Here is a 20,840-nt window from a genome sequence, read left to right on the forward strand (position 1 = left end):
GAAACGCCATTTACCTTCCCACCGGAGTGGTACCTATTTATCTACTTGCACTTTGACATGCTTTCGAACTGCTAGGTTGGCAGGAACAGGGACCGAGCAACAGGAGCTCACCCCGTCATGGGGATTCAAACCGCCGACCTTCTGATCAGCAAGTCCTAGGCTCTGTGGTTTAACCCACAGCGCCACCTGCGCCCCTAAGTGTAGTTGATCTCGCAGCAAATGAAAAGGAGTGGTCCTGCTTCCCATATTTCTCTACATGCTGCAACCTGATGGATTGCCAGGAGGCAGTTGAGGCAAGGGAGGGAGGAGCCTGATGGAAATGGTGTCTCAGAAGATGAGCAGGCTGTAGCTCAGTTGGTTAGAGTGTGGTGCTGATAGTGCCAGGATTGCAGGTTTGAACCCCGTAAGGGACAGCTGCATATTCCTGCATTGCAGGGGGTTGGACTAAATGATCCTCGGGATCCCTTCCAACTTTATGATTTTGTGACTCATTGCCTCCCATCTCTGATGGCATCTGCTAGGAGAGAGTTATCAGTGGATCATCAACAGCATTTCCCTGATAGTATAGTGCAGGCATAGGCAAACTTGGCCCGCCAGATGTTTTGGGACTACAGTTCCCATCATCCCTGACCACTGGTCCTGTTAGCTAGGGATGATGGGAGTTGTAGTCCCAAAACATCTGGAGGGCTAGGTTTGCCTATGCCTGGTATAGTGCGACAGATACTTCTCACCTCAACAGGGGGTTGTGTCTAACAGCATTCATCAAATGGAGCAATTGTGGCAGCGGGGCATAAGAGTTGACTTTGTTACTGGCACACAATCCTAGGAGCTTGGGAAGCACCTCTGTCTTTTCTGGTGTGTGTGGCGAGGAGGGGAGGAGTGGTGGTGGTCAAGTGGAACTGTTAACCCCCCCCCCCACCTTTTCTATAGGTACAGAGAGCAAGTGCTTGATGGAAACCCACACCAATGGAGTCTGCTAATTCAGCACACTTCAGTTTGCATATCCATCAACTATTTGCATAACACGCCAAACACACTGCTTAGATTTCCGAAGCTGAAATATGGAAAACCTGACATCCTGCTAGTAGGAAGACTTCGGAAGCTCTTAACCCCTGCCCCCTCCAAACACACACATACACCCCCAAACCCATTTGCTAACATAGCAGTTGGAAAGGACTTGGTGCAATTGCTTTTGTTAACTAAGAACATTGCAGTGACAAGCCTAGAATTTATTATGATGATGGGCGCAGTTTTGTCTTGAAGCACCAGCGGCTGGTAATGTTACAGTTGCGTTTAACCCACTTGGCTGGCATAATGGCAATAGGAGTTTATTGAAATTTCTTCGCAAATGGCTTCTTAAATTGTTTAGCTGCAAGTGTGCTCTCTTACTTGCTAAACCAGTTAGCAGATGCAGCTTTTACAAACTGAAGATGCTCCAAGGACATTGTGAATAATTCAAAAGGCCTGCTAGGAAAAAATAAGCATTACTATTGCTTGCACGTGATGTGTTATCCAGTTATTAAAAGGGAGGGTAGAACCCGGGAATGAGAATAGAACCCAGTGAGTGGCGCATTCACCTATCTAGGAGGCCTAGGTTCATCAGGACCCAGAACCTAGCATGGATTCTGAAAAGGGTCAACTTGAGATGCTTTGTTGCATCTCATGGTTCAAGAGGTGGGCCCCAGAATCTCATATTAAGGTAGTAAGTGTCGGAATCTGCGTTCGACCGAGCTGATAAATCTCACCTTCCGGAATCGCCCTCCGACATGATTAATGACCTGAGCCTTTGATGAGGCTCAGGCACATTCCCATTCAGCAGAGAATCAAAGCAGCACACGGAAGTGGTGAGATTTATGGCTACATCACTATGCTTTATTTTCTAAGCTACGCAGACAGAAAAGAAATCATCCTCTCTCTGTGAGAGCAGAGAGCAACTGAACAACAAAGGAACAGGAAACCAGTACGTCACATCCGTCTCCCGTGAGACTTCCAACAGCCTGGAATGTTTCTGGAATGTAAACAGAGTCTTGTGACTTCAAAGCACTGCACAGTGGCAAACAGAAACTAACAGTAGGTTTCCAAGATTTTAGCCACCTCTTCAGGTTCTCCATGGCAGGAAATGAAGTGGGACAGCTGTTTGCACAGAGCCCGTCAGAACTTGGGTTACCAACATGGTGCCCAGGGGCGCACACATGTTCTCGCAGAGGTCTTCCATGGCAACCACAGGGTTCCCTCCACCCTCTGAAATCAGGATTGGAAGAAGCATTTTATTGTCACCAGTCAAATAGGTTGTGGTGCACACTCCATTCTAGATTTGTGTAGGGTTTACTCCTTAGTCCTTTCTCCCCCCCCCCAAAAAAAAGCAGTGAAGGTTTAGGATCAGAGTTTTCTTTCTCCTACATGGGCTACCTTCCCAAGTTGATGAACCCCATCACTTCCCTCTACAGCACACGCAGAAACTTCCTTCTTGACCACTGGACCCACTATTGATCTCATCCGCTCAATGCACCAGAGCCTGTCTTCACATGCAGGGGAAGTCCCTAACTCACTGAGGGTTTGTGATCCATCGGCTACCCTCACCTGGTTTAACTGGCCAACTGAAGCAGTTTCCCATGGTTTGGCCACTGTCACATTCTGACATGGAGCCACCGGTGAGAGCTGAGTGGGGACCTGAGGTGGACAAACTACCCCAGAAGGAGAACAACATGCCCCTTATCTGAGATACCTTTCCCCTAAGACCCCATACACCCTCAAGAATAACTAATGCTCTTATGCAATTAAAGAAACAGCTCAGACTGATACGGACACAGTAAAGGCACTATTTGATAGGGGCCAAAAACCTGCGATAACTAATAGCTTAGGACAGGCATAGGCAAACCCGGCTCTCCAGATGTTTTGGGACTACAATTCCCACCATCCCTGTCCTGTTAGCTAGGGATGATGGGAGTTGTAGTCCCAAAACATCTGGAGGGCTGAGTTTGCCTATGCCTGGCTTAGGAGCTTAAATTCTAGCTGCGGAAAGCCTGTACAAAGCTAGTTTTCAGCCCTGCCTGAGCTGGGAAGCTTAAGGGGCCCACAGTAAACTGCTTTCGGTTCTGACCCTGCCCACTTGTGGCTCCACCACAGATCTATTAAATTTCCCACCCCATGCTTTTTGGGATCTGCTTTTCAGGGCTTGAAAGGGGCAGGTTGGGCTTGCTGAGGCTTCTCAGATCCTGAATCCATTTGCAGGGAGCGGCTGGCCATCCATCATGCCCTTGCTATCAGTTGTTGGAGAGAGGATGTTGGGCTGCGTTATCTGATCACCCAAGCGCTTCTTGCAACCTTGTCGCCCAAGCTGCCTGCCGTTTTGCTGTTCAGCGGCACCAGGCAGAGCAGGAAAGAGCTCTCTGCGAGTAATGACTTCGGGTACTGTGTTGCTTTTCGAAGAATCGCACCCAACAGTCCCAGAAGATCAAAGAGACTTTGGTGCGGGCTCTGGCAAATAAACTTGTGATCTTTGCTAAAACAAGCTGGGTAGATGCTTCTGCTCAGGACCTGCTGGGTAAACCTCAGGTGGTGCTAATTGCGTCCCTTGTGGCTGGCTTGCTTCAGCCGTGTGCATTCATGGCAGGGGAGTGATGCTGGGTTTGCGACTACTGCAATTCCCAAAGGCTCTTCCTTTCAAATATGGATTTGGCTGAGTGGGAGAAGACGGCACGGCTGCTGCTGTTCTGAATGCAGACAAAGCAGAGCTAATATGGATGCTCGCACCATTAATTTCTGGATTTGTCAATATATTTTTTAAAAAATTATAATACAAAAATTAAATAAAAGAGGGGAAGTTGATGTATCTGCTTGTGTTTAGCATCCTTTTTATTTCTGTTGGCCTTCAAAGATTCTGATTGCAAACTGGCCTTGTTAAGCTTTTGCCTGTATTCATGATTTCTTCGCGGTTGCAGAGTATGTAATCTGAAACGGTTTTATTTGAAACTGTTGAATTAGCTGAATTTCAGCAGCAGAAGTCCTTTTCACTTTAGCCACAAGGACTTCAAATGTTGTTGTTGATGATGGAAACTGGAAAAAAATCACCACCGTCCAGTTTTAGACATCACAGTAAACCATATTTAATGGTTTACTGTGAGCGCTCCTAATTCTTGGCTGTTTGGTTGCAGATCACAATCCCTGGCTTAGTTTGCATCTGAACCCCGGGGGTTGGGGGTTGATTTGCTCAAAGAAACTATGGCCGGTGAGCCAAGAGCAAACCTTTGCAATAGATCATAGCTTTTGGGGAGAGAAACAAACCACAACTCCGGGTTTGGATGTAAGAGTAAGACAAGGGAGCATGATTTGTTTTTGTCCAGCTCAAGCAGAGAGGAGCAAAGTGGGGAAGACTGACAAGTTCATGGTAACACATTAACTATAGCTTACTGTGCGTGCAAACTCTGCAAATGAGATTAATGATTGTAAGATATACATTCAAAGGCAGTTAGCTTTCTTAAAAACAAAAACGAGAACTTTCTTCTTGTCTTTTAACCCAGTGCCTTTGCACTGATGGGCCAAGATATTGAAAGGCAGATTCCAGGTTATGTTCCTTTAATGGGCAGTTGTGTAGAATGTTGCCTACATGCTTTTATATCCATAAGTAAAGGGCTGGAGAGTTTCTTTTTCTTTTAAACGGAAGTCAAAGAAATTAGGAAAGGGACCAGAGGAACCCCACCCCCACCCCACAGGTGTCCCTGGACTTTTGGGGCTTGGGCAACAGAACAGAGGCACTATGCAGAGATACTAGAGGCAAAATTCATAACAGGAAATGTGAGATTAAGGGTAAACGAGTGACGTGACAATGCTGTCAAATTATTATTTATGTTCCAACTAGACCTAATGAATTGTGGTGAATAGCTGTTGCCAAATCACTTATGGAGTAAGCCCATGCTTGCAGCAAGTGAAATTGGGATCTATCCTTTTGAGATTGTACACTGCCAGGTCATTAAGATTTTGAGGATCAAAATTATTATTTAGAAAAGCCAGGAGATCCATTTAACTATTACGGGTAAGGACGGGGAGCCCATTTCTGCACACGAGGGTCATCTAGTCCAACCCCCTGCAATGAACCTAGAATTAAGAGTCTCATGCTCTACCGACTGAGCTATCCCACCCCTGTATTAGACAGTGGTTTATTGGGCAAGGTAGAACGTTGCAATAAGTTTCTTCTGCCCCTCCACTGCTTGCAAGCGTATCTGAACATTGCCTCTCTGTGTTATATAAAATCATTGCTTAAAAAAAAGAAGAAGTTTTGAATACTTGCATTCATCTTCTGATTCGTGCTGTCAGAACTGATGCGTCTTTCTCCCGTGATGGGACTTTGCAATTTAACTCCTCTTCTGGAATTGTCATCTGTCTTGGTGGCTTGCTGTCTTGCTACATGAAAGCGTAGGGTGCTCATGTTCTGCTAACAAGATGCCAATTCGCAAGCCGGGACCTGCCTGCATGTAGCGCCACGTATCTTCCAGTGTTAATGCGAGGCACAGATAGCACCAAACTCTGCGTTCTGCCATTTGTCATGGGTTTGCAGAGTGTTGCTTTACAGCTAGACAGCAGCAGTTGATGGTGGCAAATGTAATGCCGAACTATGGATTACTGTAAAAATGGAAGTGAGGTGGTAATTTTGTGTTGTGAACTCTGCAGGTATAGGGCAGCACCCAAAATTAATTAATTAATTATATGAGCATGAAAATGGAGGGGGAGGTGAGCCTCCTAATTATGTTGAGATTCATATACGTTGCATTTACTGTGCTGATGTTCTTGCCAACCCCTTTTATTAGTAATGCTGGGTAAAAAAAAGGGAGAAAAATCAGTCCTCACCCTTCACAAGAAAGATTTAGATATTTTGCAGATGGGTGGCCAAGACTTTTCCTCGTTGAAACTATTATTTTGCCGCTGTTATGGTTAATAACTTTTATTCGCATTTTTTACATACGATTGCAAAAGAATATGCAAAGAACTGTTCTTGGATTATCTCTTGATCAAACTTCACATCTCATCTGCTTTACCTAACCCTCTCTCCTCCCTCCTTCCCCTAAGCTAAGGAATAGGGGAAGCCTTTTAAAAAAAATATGTAAAGCAAACTCTCAGAAGAGATTTTATGAGTCATGCCGTTGTGTCATTTCCAACATATGGGTGGCCATATGGTAAAGAGTTTTTGGCTCCGTCTCAGCCGAACAGCCGTGCCTCCAAATTAGACTAAAGCAGCATGATATTTCCTCCTTTTATCTGTAAACACCTTTGTCACCTCCCCCTGGGTGCTCTTTCCTTTTTACTTTTTTTGGGGGGGGCAGCGGCAAGAGAAATGAGGCGGCATCTTTATTTAAACCGGGGCGTGTCATATCACATTCAGTATCTGCTTTATGCTCTGGATTAATTTTGCACGAGTCCCCTGAAAGCTTTGACGGTTAAGTTCCTCCGGCAAAAAGGAAAAATGGAGGCCTCTTGTCAAATCAAGAGAGCAGGAAGGGAACTCCCAGGATGCTCACTTCATCCAACAAGCTGTTCTGGTTCAGGCACAGAGGGCTTAGCCACACATAGCAGAGGGCAGACAGGGACATCGCTAAAGCTTGTTTCCCTTCCCCTTTCGCTGACGAGTTTTCTGACACGAGTTGATGAAGCCTCCAGATCCAGAGGAAATATACCTGTAACAGGGGAAGGCTTACATTCAATGTGCAGGATCTACTTAGGTGTTGTTTCCCCCCAAAATACAGGCACATTTTGTGACTCACAGGTCCAATTGCGACCATGTAGAGATCTCTGCATGCTGGGGTGGTGACTGGCCACTCTATCTTTCTAAAGCTTCTTTACAGTGGTACCTTGTTCTCAAACTTAATCTATTCCGGAAGTCCGTTCCAAAACCAAAGCGTTCCAAAACCAAGGCGCACTTTCCCATAGAAAGTAATGCAAAATGAATCAAACCGTTCCAGACTTTTACAAACAACCCCTTAAACATCAATTTAACATGAATTTTACTATCCAACGAGACTATGGATCCATAAAATGAAAGCAATAATCAACGTACTGTACTATAAAATAAATAAGACAGTATTGTAGATGGAGGCTTTTATCCATTTCCGCAGTCACACAATCAATCAGTAGCTGAACTGGGTTCCACACAGAAACCAAAACAAATTAACCAAAAAATACCTCCGCAAAATAAATAGCAAAAACAAAAGCACCAAACTTAATCCGTTCCGGAAGTCCTTTTGACTTCTGAAATGTTTGAAAACCAAGGTGCAGCTTCTGATTGGTGCAGGTGCCCCGGAAATAATAGCCAACAACTGCATCGGATGGTTGGCTTCCAAAAATCATTTGAAAACTGGAACACATACTTCCGGGTCTTCGGAGTTTGAGAACCAAAGCGTTCAAGAACTAAGGCGTTTGAGAACCAAGGCCACACAGTAAGCTTCATGGCTGAGGGGGGATTTGAACCCTGATCTCCCTGGTCCTAGTCTGACACTCTAAGCACTACACCACACTGGCTTCCTAGAGTACTTCTGCTATGGGGCAGCTATATAAATTAAGTAGGTACCGTATTTTGCGCCCCATAAGACGCTCCGGCCCATAAGACGCACCTAGTTTTTTTGGGGGGGGAAATAAAGAAAAAAAATTTATTCCCCCCCCCCAGGTGCGGGGCTGGAAGAACCAGGTCGGGGAACAGTGGGAAGGCACGCTCTGCCTCCCCGCTGTCCCCCGAGCTTGTGGGGCTGGCGATGGGGAGAAGTGCACCAGTCCCGGGAGGGCAGGCAGCTCTGTGCCGCCATCCCGAGCGGGGCGGGACTTAGCGCCCCGCTCGGGATGGCGGCACAGAGCTGCGCTGGTCCCAGGACCGCAGGCAGCTCTGCAGGGCCACTGGGAGCGGGGCGGAGCTTCTCCCCCGGCCCCCGGTGGCCGGGCAGAGCTGCGCTGGTCCCAGGACCGCAGGCAGCTCTGCACGGCCACCGGGAGTGGGGCGGAGCTTAGCGCCCCGCTCCGGATGGCAGCGCAGAGCTGCGCTGGTCCCAGCACCGCAGGCAGCTCTGCGCGGCCACCGGGAGGGGAAAAAGTGCGTCTTATGGGGTGAAAAATACGGTAAATAAATATGGGGAGAGCAGAATCCCACATAGAGAAGGATCTGAAATTATTTTCCTTGAAGCTTGAATTTATTTTATCCAGGGTTGTTTTATTTGATGTTTTAACGTGTTGTAATCTGCTTTGAGATTTTTTTCTTTTAAATATAACGTGGTATAGAAACGAAAGGGACAACGACAACGACATTTTTTCTTTCTTTACTATTTCAGCTTCTGGAATATCCTATTGATGCGAAAGCCAACAAGTTTCCTTTCTTGCGAAATCCAGATATTTTGGTTGGAGAAAACGACCTGACAGCTTTAAGTTACCTCCACGAACCTGCAGTCTTGCACAACTTAAAAGTCCGATTCTTGGAATCAAACCACATCTACACCTACTGTGGTGAGTGTTGCAATGTGCCATTTCTTTCAATATTTTTTTGGGGGGTGGAAGGAGGTGGCAGGGGTGTGAGATATCAGAAGAGATCATTGTGACTGTCACCACCCTATTTTTTTAAAAAATAAAAAGACAAGTAGCGCAGAGTAACACAGCGATTATTAATTCCAGATCAAGATGTCTTGCCCCTTGAGACCACCTCTATCTTCCCTGGCCATTGCCCATGCTGGCTGGAACTGTGAGAAATTGTCATCCAAAACATCTGGAGGCTTCCTGATAACTACCGTATTTTTTGCTCCATAAGACACACTTTTTCCCTCCTAAAAAGTAAGGGGAAATGTGTGTGCGTCTTATGGAGCGAATGCAGGCGGGAGGCTCTGCTCAGCGCTCCCTTTACAGAGCCGTGCGGAGCATGTGTGCGGCTCTTGGGGACTTCTTCTCCTCAGGGAAAAGCCCCCCAGAGCCACACCCACGCTCCACGCAGCTCGTGAAAGGGAGCATTGAGCAGAGCCTGGGATGCCTACAGGCTCTGCTCAGCGCTCCCTTTAAAGAATATTTTTTCCCTTGCATTCACCCTCTAAAAACTAGGGGAGTCTTATGGTCAGGTGCGTCTTATGAAGCGAAAAATACAGTAAGTCTGTACTAGGTTTCAAAGCAGATAGCTTAGTTTATTGCTGCACAAGAGATTTTCTGTTTGTTTTCAAAAGGATAGACATGTCTGTCCATTCATGAATCAGCAAAAACTACTTCAAACATGACCTTTTTTTTTAGAGACAGACAATACAGCGTTAAAGGGCTGAAAGCATCTCTCATAATAGAACTATAGAAACGAAAACTCGCATACATGATGAGGCAGACAGATGAGCAGGAAATGTACATCTCTCTTGGCAGGATATAAGCTCTCTCCGCACATCAAAGAAGTATCTCCGAATCCTGCCCTGTACTTTTTTTATGTTCTTTACAGGATTTTCTTTTGTAAGTCACCTTGAGGGCTTTTTCTAAAGTCAAAAGCTGTGGTATAATAAGTGCTCCAGTTTCTTTTTAAATCCTGCAGCACAGAGAACTGTTTGCTCTAGGAAAAAGCCATTCCTTGTCTTGTCCTGCCCTGAGAAAAACGCTGATACCTTTAGATTTCAGCATTGATTGATTGATTGATTGATTGTGTTGTTTATTAAATAATGGTTATGGGACATCTGTTCTCCTGAAACCATCCTGAAAATAATAGAGGAAAATGCTAAAGAAGAAGAGTGCTGCCTTTTAAAAAAAAGTCCTCTACATGCTGAAGAGGCAACCCGCTTGCATTTGTATTTTACGGAAAATCTGCTTGCCTCTTCAGCAGTGCAAATGGCTGTGCTAAAGAACTCGTGCCTTAGTGCACATTTCTCTCTCATGTGCAAGTTGTAGCTTTGCTGCATTATGGTTGCAGAGGGCAAAGTGGTAGGCGGTGAGTTGAAATGTGGAAGCCTTTCAAATATATTCTCATATGGTGGCCATAGAGTAAGAAACTGCGGCGATCACACAGGGTCCCCGGACGTTTCACCATCTATTGATCTCTGTGCCACCACTTTATTTCTCGCTGCCACCACCCAGGCCCTACCTGGTACAATACTGAGTCCAGTCAGGGTTAAATTGGAACATAAACTTCTGTTTATTTATTGCAGTTTAACAAGCGTATGGTTTCATAAATAGTATCGGTCAATTACAATCATCCAGACCTATAACTTCCGCTACCTGCTCTCACTCACTAAACTACCTCTCAGATATTTACTTGTCTTCCTGACCCCTAACTGTTCCTGACTCAGCTTATTTCGCTACACTAATTCAACCTACCCACAGACTCTGCCCCAATTCACTCCCATTCCAACCAACCACCCCACTCCCAACGAACTCTCCCTTCACCCCTTCCAGAGCTGGTTTTATAGTCCCTCTGACTCCACCCCCTGGGTTCTGATTGGGTAACCTGTTTAACTATTTCACCTCCAGCACTCTCATGTGTTAACGTCACAGAAACCACAGTCCACAAAAAACAGCTAGGCTAGAGCAGCAGCAGCATTTATGTAATAGAAAAGTGATTCAAAGTTGATTGGTAGTTCTTATTTTAGAATGTATTTAAAATTTTGCTTCTTTGGCGTGGCTTCTAACTGTTTGCATGCTTGCCTGTTTTCAAGGTATTGTGCTTGTTGCCATCAATCCCTACGAACAGTTGCCAATCTATGGACAAGATGTCATCTATGCATACAGCGGCCAAAACATGGGGGACATGGATCCTCACATATTTGCAGTTGCAGAAGAAGCATATAAACAGATGGCCAGGTGAGTGGAATAATTGCCCACCCCAGCTGCAGACAGACTTGTGCACTAAAACCAAAGCTATCCCATATTCATGTAAGAAAGCACCCAAATTCGGTTGGCGGACAGGCTCTGAAAATGCTCACAATTGGCGTGGTGTCATGGAGTAAAATGTTTGCTACTGAATGCTGAACCCAGCAGCTTCTGCCAAATACCAAGTTTTTCGACTTAATTTCTTCCTTCCTTTCTTTTTGAGCAGTTTCCTAGTCCACATGGTTTCATTGCAGGGGAAAATTGAGTGTGCATTTGCCATGGTGCACTAATTCCTGCTATCAGTTCTGCTTATTCATGAAGACTAGTAATGATGATAGCCTGGCAGAGAAGCTAGCGGTTTGAGGAGGGTTTGCTTCTCATTGCCTGTTCATGCTTCGTGGCTTCTAGTTCTCTCTTTTACCCTTCTTCCCTTCCCTTTGGATGACTGCAGATGCTTCAAACCAAACCCCAGGGCCAGGCCAACAAGCCCCTCCACCTCAATTACAGATACATTCACATGCTCGCATTTAGGACTTATCTTTGGAACCTCCTGGACTGGAAACTAGCTTTGTTGACTTATCTGGCACTGGGAAAGAAGCCTGCCAAGTGCTAAAGGAAATGGAAATGTGTGACATTGCACAGTTGCTTTGAGTTCATGAAGAAAAGCAGAGTATAAATTATATAAGTAGACAGATAAATAAGGGCTCCTTTGATGGTCAGGCAAGGTGAAGCCTCTGGTTACATGCTTGCAAAGGGGATTCTGGTGCTGACACTGCCTTCCTCTTCCTCTTCCCTTTCTGGGTCAGAAGGAAGGCAGCAGCAGCAGAAACTTTTGGGTTCTCCTAGTTCCTGACAGCGTGTGATTCATACTATGGAGAAGTCTCCTTTGAAGGCTTTTGTCCACATTGAGAATTGCATGCAGAGCACCATTTTCCCACTGAGGTGGCTTGGATGTTTAGTCCCTGTTCAGTCTGCAGTGTGTGTGTGTGTGTGTGTGTGTGTGTGTGTGTGTGAATGCTTACTGGGAACAACTGGGAGTGCACAAAGCCGCCTCTCTCCTGTCGCAAGATAAGCCCTCTGGGAGCCTTGGGGAAGAAGGAGACCGTGGAAGCTGCTTGCAAGCATTTGTCCAAGGGGAACTGACATTTGCTTACCTGGCTGGGTTTGTTATAAATACTTCCAGTTTGTTCCTTGTCTGTTCGTTCCCTCTTCTTCTAACATCTCCATGCTCTCCAGGTCTAGATTTGGGTTGGTTTCTGGCCATATCCTTCCAACCACCCTGCATGCAGTATTCTTGTTGCCCTTCAAAAAACAACAACAACATCCTCTTCAAAACCATGTGCAGATTTCCCCCGAGTTTGAGGTTTCTGTGTCTCAGTTCCAGTTGTAGAATTCAGGCTTGTTTGTCCTAAGATTTGTGGCTTTGAGATGTTGGACCTTTTAGTGCAGAATTCCAGAGCCTGTGGCTGCATCTGAACTTTTGCTTACCTTCAGTCTTCAGAGAAGCTCCCCTCACCTTTTCAGCATCCTTGGTTAGCGACAGATGATGGTGCATCAGCAAATTCCCAAAACTTTCACCGGAGCCCTTAAAAAGGTGCTTTTATTTCTCTTTCTGGAAGCAAAAGTTTCATTTACTGTGCCTCCCTTATTGATCTTATTGCTTTTTACCGCTGTTAGCTTGCAGTGCAACTTAATCATCCTGACAACAGCGTTTCAGCCAAGTTTGAGACTGCTGTGAGCAAGGAAAGCTCTCTGGGCTTAATTGGGGTTTAATCCACCCACTCCTGCACTGAAATTGGCCCGGGCTGCAGTCGGAAGTTGCTGACGAGTTGGCGTTGGCAGAGACCCCCGAGATGAGAGTCTCCATAGCAGTTTTGTCTTTCAAGCAAGTTTTAAGAGCAAGACTGAGCAGTTATACTCCTTTGAGCTCCCTGGCGGGGCTGTTAATGCAAAATAAGCATGGTATCTTTTATGTTTGACCTCGATGCGCAAAAATGAGAAGGGTGCAAAAGTGTCGGGCTGCCTTCAGCAGAGTGCTGAACTGCTTTTCCGTCTGTTGTGCTATATAATATTTTTTTAAGGCTGTTTGCAAGTTTGACTGCCATTTGAGACATGTGTCATCATCCTAGTTTTTCCCTTGCTATATAAGAGTTGTAGATCTGTGGATTGTTCAAAAACCTGCAGGTCCTGTTTGACCCAAGGTGGCAGAGGGGTGAAAGGAAGGTTTCTGTTTATAGTGTTGGATGTAGTTCCTCTCTCGAGTTTCAATGCTGAAATGTTTGTCTGTGTTCAGCCTGAGAGGAGTGTTGCTCAAACACATTATATGCAAATGCGCACAGGAAATCTCTGTCATAACTGTATTATTTTTAAAAAGGAAAGTAACATTGGGAGGGTGGAATTTGAAGCAGAGGAACAGTGAGGTGTTTGGCTCTTTCATGTTGGCGAGAGAGGCTTGGAAGAGAGATTCTTACTCTCTCATAGTGGAGTTAGCACAATGGCAATTGCTCCAAGCACATTGAAACTTGGGTCTCATCTACCTTTAAACGAACGTTCCTTACAAAAATACTTAGGCTAGAACAAATCACAGATACTTAGCTTTGCAAAAGTGAAGATTTTACTCTCAGATTTTCAGAAGTTACAGCAAACAAGTATCCACCCGTTGGCGGTAAAAAAAACCTTGGTTTCCTTAAAAAGAATCATGAGTCTTTGTGTTAGCAAAGATGCAGGCAGTTAAAAATATCCTTTTAGAGAGATTCACTCACTTGTAGGTTTTTCCTCTTGAGCTTTGAGCTGTGTTGCAGCCCAGCTTCTTCTGGGAATCAGGGCAGAGAGGGAGGGAGGGAGGGAGGGAGTGAAGGGGAAGCAAAGGCTTGCTGAGTCCCATCCATGGTCATTTGAGATCAAGGCTCAGGTTAACCCTTTCATGCATGCAAGTGTGAGCCAATAACTGTGTATTACAACAATTTGTGGCTTGCAATTTCTTCATTCCAAAACAGACACACACAGATGTACCCCTCAGTATCAACACGGCCCTCATACCAGACTGTCTGAGTTAAGGAGAATAGTCTGAAGGCACCTTGGAAGGGAGAAGTCTTGAGTGTGGGAATCATCCCCAGAATACACCTCAGGAGATGTTGCTGTGCCAGAGACTTCTGTAAGAGGAGCCAACACTGTGTCTCCCCAGTTATGTGTCCTGAAGTGGTTGCTCTGTCTTTCTCCTTGGACTCTAATAGTAATAATAATAATAATAATAATAATAATAATAATAATAATAATAATAATAATTACCCTGCCCATCTAGCTGGGTTTCCCCAGCCACTCTGGGCGGCTTCCAACAGAATATTAAATTCCAATAGTCTATTAAACATTAGAAGCTTCCCTAAACAGGCTGCCTTCAGATGTCTTCTAAAAGTCTGGTAGTTGTTTTTCTCTTTGACATCTGGTGGGAGGGCGTTCCACAGGGTGGGTGCCACCACCGAGAAGGCCCTCTGCCTGGTTCCCTGTAACTTGGCTTCTTGTAGGGAGGGAACTGCCAGAAGGCCCTTGGCACTGGACCTCAGTGTTTGGGCAGAATGATGGGGGTGGAGACGCTCCTTCGGGTATACTGGGCCAAGGCCATTTAGGGCTTTAAAGTCAGCACCAACACTTTGAATTGTGCTTAGAAACGTATTGGGGGCCTTGCTCAACCTGGTGCCCTCTTGATATTGTCAGGCTCCAACTCCCATCAGCCCTAGTCAATGTGGCCAGTGCTTAGGGTTGATGGGAGTTGGTCCAGCAACCTCTGGATGGCACCAGGTTGTTCCTAGACTCCACTCCTGAACCTGGAACATGTGGTGTTGGTTCCCACGCCTGTTTGTGATTTAAAACACAAGTTGACCTTAACTAACACATATTTTGATCCCTGATGTGGATATAAAGCTGCTCGCAGGAGGAGAATGAATATAGAAACTGCATGTGGGGAAAGGGTTAAGCACACAAACTCACCACCTCTACTTCTCTACTTAGAATCATAGAATCATAGAGTTGGAAGAGACCACAAGGGCCATCGAGTCCAACCCCCTGCCAAGCAGGAAACACCATCAGAGCACTCCTGACATATGGTTGTCAAGCCTCTGCTTAAAGACCTCCAAAGTAGGAGACTCCACCACACTCCTTGGCAGCAAATTCCACTGTCAAACAGCTCTTACTGTCAGGAAGTTCTTCCTAATGTTTAGGTGGAATCTTCTTTCTTGTAGTTTGGATCCATTGCTCCGTGTCCGCTTCTCTGGAGCAGCAGAAAACAACCTTTCTCCCTCCTCAATGTGACATCCTTTTATATATTTGAACATGGCTATCATATCACCCCTTATACTTCCAGTTGCCCTCTCCACAGATGCTTTTACAGTGGTACCTCAGGTTACATACGCTTCAGGTTACATACGCTTCAGGCTACAGACTCCGCTAACCCAGAAATAGTGCTTCAGGTTAAGAACTTTGCTTCAGGATGAGAACAGAAATCGTGCTCCGGCAGTGCGGCGGCAGCAGCAGGAGGCCCCATTAGCTAAAGTGGTGCTTCAGGTTAAGAACAGTTTCAGGTTATGAACAGACCTCCGGAACGAATTAAGTACTTAACCTGAGGTACCACTGTACTTTTAAAAACAAAAACTGGCAAGGGGTTCACTTTACATGCTAATAAAGTGTTGTTTACCCCTGAGGTGTATTCTGAAGCTGTCAGGTGTTGCTATGGACCGCAGTGTTGAGCTTTGTTTGCCATCTCGCCCTGCAGTATTGGAGCTACCGTATTTTTCACTCTATAAGACGCACCAGACCACAAGACGCACCTAGTTTTTGGAGGAGGAAAACAAGAAAAAAAATATTCTGAATCTCAGAAGCCAGAACAGCAAGAGGGATCACTGTGCAGTGAAAGCAGCAATCCCTCTTGCTGTTCTGGCTTCTGGGATAGCTGCGCAGCCTGCATTCGCTCCATAAGACACACACACATTTCCCCTTACTTTTTAGGAGGGAAAAAGTGAGTCTTATAGAGCAAAAAATACGGTAATTTCCTGGTGAGCCTCCTTAAGTGCCTCCAACTTCCTTTAACAGAGAGCCATCAACAATCTCAGCTGTCTGTAAATAAATAAATAGAAAAGAGCATGGGGTGAGGAGACAGATGCAAGAGCCATGCCCGGGTTTAATAATACAAAGCCGGTAAATTTATAGGAAGCCAGTAGAATTTCTCAGATAGTACTGAAGCTATCATACTTTGCATCCAAGCAATGATTCTTCAACATGAACTTCATTGGACTGGTCATGTTGTTTGGATGCCTGATTACCGTCTTCCAAAGCAACTACTCTATTCCAAACTTAAAAATGGAAAGCGTAATGCTGGTGGTCAACAAAAGAGGTTTAAAGACTCTCTCAAGGCAAATCTTAAAAAATGTACAGTGGTGCCCCGCAAGACAAATGCCTCGCAAGACGGAAAACTCGCTAGACGAAAGAGTTTTCCGTTTTGGAGGTGCTTCGCAAAACGAATCTCCTATGGGCTTGCTTCGCAAGACGAAAATGTCTTACGAGTTCCTGCGGGGTTTTTTCCCTCCCCCCCCCTTTTTCTAAGCCGCTAAGCCGCTTATCAGCTGATCCGATAAGCTGATAAGCCACTAATAGCGCTAATCCTCTAATCCGTCAATGGGCTTGCTTCGCAAGACAAAAAAACCGCTAGACGAAGAGAATCACAGAACGGATTCTTTTCGTCTTGCGAGGCACCACTGTAGTATAAACACTGACAACTGGGAAACACTGGCCTGCGAGTGTTCCAATTGGAGAACAGCCTTTACCAAAGGTGTCATGGCCTTTGAAGACACTCAAACTCAGAACGCAAGGGAGAAACGTGCTAAGAGGAAGGCACGCTTGGCAAATCCACACCGTGATCAACTCCTGCCCGGAAACCAATGTCCCCACTGTGGAAGGACGTGTGGATCCAGAATTGGACTTATTGTTAAAACTGTGTTTATGGAAGACAATCTTACTCGGCTACGAGTGATCGCCAAAGAAGAAGAAGACTTTGCCTCCATGTGGCTTTCTTAATTTCTGTGGGTGGCATTTGAGAAAGTGCGTTGATTTCTCTGCACCTCCTTTCATAGGAAGCTGCCTCATATTGAGCCAGACTATTGGTCCATCTGACTCAGTATTGTCTACACTGACTGGCAGCAGTAATTGGGGGTTTCAGGCAGGGGTCTTTACCAGCCCTACCTGGAGATGCTGGGGATTGAATCTGGGATCCTTCAGATGTTGTTGGAGTTCAACTCCCATCAGCCTCAAGCAGCATGGCCAATGTCAAGAAATGGTGGGAGTTATCGTCTAACACATGATTCTTAATTTGATGTGAGGGGTTCTGGGTTCAGTTCCCAGGAGGAGACAGGGCCATACCTTTAGAAAATTTGAGAGATCAGAAGGTCGGCAGTTCGAATCCCCACAACGGGGTGAGCTCCCATTGCTCGGTCCCTGCTCCTGACAACCTAGCAGTTTGAAAGCACATCAAAGTGCAAGTAGATAAATAGGTACCACTCTGGCGGGAAGGTAAACAGCATTTCCGTGCGCTGTTCTGGTTCGCCAGAAGCGGCTTAGTCATGCTGGCCACATGACCTGGAAGCTGTACGCCGGCTCCCTCGGCTAATAAAGCGAGATGAGCGCCGCAACCCCAGAATCGGCCACAACTGGACCTAATGGTCAGGGGTCCTTTACCTAGGTGAGTGGAAGAGCAGGTGCTTTACGTGCATAAGGTTTCCGGTCCAGTCCCTGGTCCCCCCAGCTTAAAAGATCAGGTAGCAGAACCTACCCAAGACCCTGGACCGCTGCTGCCAGTTGGAGTAGACAATACTGGACAAAATGGATAGACTGTCATAGTAGGACACAGTTTCTTTATTCTGGTGTGAAAGCTATTGCATTAGTTAAAACGGCAAATCTCATTGATGTGTAACAGGCAGCATTAAACAAAATGTACAAACACTAGTCTCAAGTCTGCAACTCTTACAAAAAAAAATAATGGCAGCATTAAGGGAAAGGGTCATACTTCAGTGATGAAGCATTTGCCTTCATGCAGGAGGTTGCAGGTTTGTTTCCCAACTTCTCCATCTAGGGCTGGGAGAGAGTCCTGCCTGAAACCCTTCTGGGGGAGACTCTGCCAGTCAGAGGAGGCAGTGCTTAGCTAGATGGACCAGTCGTCTGGCTCGGTGCAAGGCAGCTGAGTGTTTGTTTCCCGTCTTACAGTCAGAAATGCCACCTGCAAATTCCTTTTACGGAGCAAATCATTCCAAAAGGACATTTGAGAAGCTGGAGTTTGTGCTTGGCATTCTGGAGAAGGGCTGTCTTCCAGCTCCAACAATAATAGACAGGCAAAAGAATTGGAGTGTTGTTGTTGTTGTTTGTTTGTTTTAAATATTTGGGAACCGTGGTCTCTTCTATATAAGAGCATAGCTTTGCAGGGCGATTGTTTTCCAAATGAAAATTGAAGACACAGTTTAGTCTTACTGGCACCTGAAAAGAGATTGTTGTTGTGTTGGCATCCATCTGTCTTGGGACTTGCGCCACTTTCTTGTACGAACAAGAAAAGCCTGCCTTCAGAGATGTCTGCTGTCTTGTAAGGTTTATTCTTGTGGGTGTTCCACCTCTGAAGGGTCAGTAACTCTGCTGTGTTTGCTGGAAGTGAATTCATTCTTTTTTTACCTCAGCCTTCTTCCAGTGAGCTTAGGGTGTTGTATAGGGTGTCATCCCTTATTTTTATTCTCATAATAACCTTGCAAAGTACCGTATTTTTTGCTCTATAGGATGCACTTTCCCCCCTCCAAAAATGAAGGGGAAATGTGTGTGCGTCCTATGGAGCGAATGCAGGCTTTCGCTGGAGCCTGGAGAGCGAGAGGGGTCGTTTTTTCCCTTTATTTCCCCCCCTAAAAACTAGGTGCGCCCTATGGAGTGAAAAATACGGTAGGTGGGCTCTTGTGTATCTCGCACAACAGCCTACATTGCCACTGAACAAGCACATAGATCACCATCCAGGTGCATATGTACTCCTAACATTTTTAAACAGAAGAGTTCTCAGGTTCAAAAGTTCTGAGAGCACGAAGCACAGTACATCCAAAAGCTTTTTATTTTAAAAATATGATTTCTTGCCTTTTGGAACATGCAGTAGGCCTCCTGTTGAGTGCATTTCAATCCGATAACCAGCCAGGCTCCTGTAATCCACCTTTAAAATTATAGAGCGGCATGATTTTAAGTACTTCTTTCTGGTATAATACTAGCCCATGGTAAAAAAATGTGAACCCACACAAGGAAGTTTGAAAAACTGAAGTTATTGGTATTCACTGTGTCAAGGCAGTTTTTCCTATGCCCTTTCTGGAAAAGTGGGTTTTGACTGCTTACAGGAGTTTACTGATATAATATTAAAGGGGTACCTGGTTTAATATATTTTCCTGTTGTACCAGGGAGGGTCTATTGAATGTGTGTCCAATATCTGCACAAGCAGAGCCTGTAAAGCCAAGTATTGCTATGAAAGCAATTAAGTTTGAACTCTGCACAGTTCAACTTCAGTTTGGGACGGGTCATACTGTGGAGAGGGGAACTGAGTTTAGGATGCTGAGTAAACCGCGGTTCTCCCCAATGCACAGCGGCCATTTTCCATCGTTGGCTGCTGTGCTGCTGGGTTCACGTGTGAATCTGGTGCAGTGTCAGCGCGGCATTACCTGTGAAGGGCGCTTGGTTGACCTAATTAGACCACCAGATCGCACTGCAAGCGAAACCTTGGATAATTTTGCTGCAGCCGTGGTCAAGTTTCATGGGAACGTTTGCGGGGAGGAAAAATGCAGCCTGCGTGGTTCTGTAACACTTTCTGATTTATTTTATCGATTTAAAACATTTATGCCCTACAATTTAGCTAAAAAAGGCTTTTGGAGCAGCTTACAAAAATCAGTACAGTCCCTGCCCTAAGGTTCACAATAAATAAATAAATAAATAAATAAATAAATAAATAAATAAATGACGCACAAGGAAAAAAGAAGTGGGAAAAGGAGAGAAAATTAAGCTCAGGTGCTAATACTTCAAGTTGTAGCTCTTTTTTAAAAAAACAACAACACAGTTGACTAGTTCTGCCTGTGTAGCTTTCCGTACAGACCTGTGGCATACATTCAATGGAGCTGTATGCACACTTAGCAGAGTTCCACAAGAAGCAAGACTGTGTAGGTATGTGGCATCACGAATTTTCTTTATTTACAGCAAATCAAAACAACAAAACACGGCTTGTGTGAGCAGCGTCTCACACCTGCGTCTTCTCTGTCCGAGAGCACAAAGAGCAGAAGTTCTCTAGTCTGAGTTCCGTTCCCACACTTACAGTGTTATGGAATGTAAACAGAGGATCACACGATCCTGTGATGAGAGAATGAAATGCTAACAAGCTCCTCCTTGCTGAGGCTGGTGGGTAGACTGGATCTTTGCCCATCCACAGATCAGATCCAGGAAGACAGCTGGTGTCACTGGCCAGGCCAGGAGCAATGGGCAGGTTCCTCCACAAAGTTCTTTCTCCAGACAGCAGACTTGATGGAGGATGGGATCCCCATAGGATAGGGCTTGATGCAGTAACCCTCTGCATCAAAGGAACTTACCAATGTCAGTGGTATCTGACAGTGGTGAGGTTTGCACAGCACAGTAAACAATGGCTTGCCAAAACTGTACCCTGCTGGAGAGGAGCTTGCTGCCGTTTTGCTCTTCCTCCATTGCTGCTCTGTGCTGAGCAGTATCATCAAAAACAGAGCCTTTTTTTAAACTCTCTCCTCACTAACCGTGAGTTGTAGCAAAGAGCGAACATTGGCTATAGCTTGTGGTTAATGAGGAGAGAGCTTAACCACAGGGTTTGTTTCAGATAACACACTAAACTAAACCTTGGCTCTCTCCTTACCTGCGCATCCATATTGTCTTGGCAAACCGTAGTTTGGCTTTCCATGTCTTGCATGCCAGGTCAGGAACTGGGGTATGCTGCCTGCCCAGTGTAACACTCACTGCAATAAAAGAAACAAATGTGA

The 20,840-nt window shown here is 45.5% G+C and overlaps 1 protein-coding gene across 7 annotated transcripts in view; it reads left to right on the plus strand.

Moving 5' to 3' along the window:
- The window catches only part of MYO5B (myosin VB), a 291,350-nt gene that overhangs the window by 82,611 nt on the left and 187,899 nt on the right, over positions 1–20,840 (plus strand). For all 7 annotated transcript variants that reach the window (XM_083465667.1, XM_083465669.1, XM_083465672.1 and 4 more), the window contains exons 3-4: positions 8,307–8,478; positions 10,641–10,785. In XM_083465667.1, the coding sequence (XP_083321793.1) occupies positions 8,307–8,478; positions 10,641–10,785 (317 nt within the window). The remainder of the gene's footprint in view (positions 1–8,306; positions 8,479–10,640; positions 10,786–20,840) is intronic.

Source organism: Podarcis liolepis (assembly GCF_965112155.1).
Source record: "Podarcis liolepis genome assembly, chromosome: 11".
In the NCBI taxonomy this organism is placed as follows: domain Eukaryota; kingdom Metazoa; phylum Chordata; class Lepidosauria; order Squamata; family Lacertidae; genus Podarcis; species Podarcis liolepis.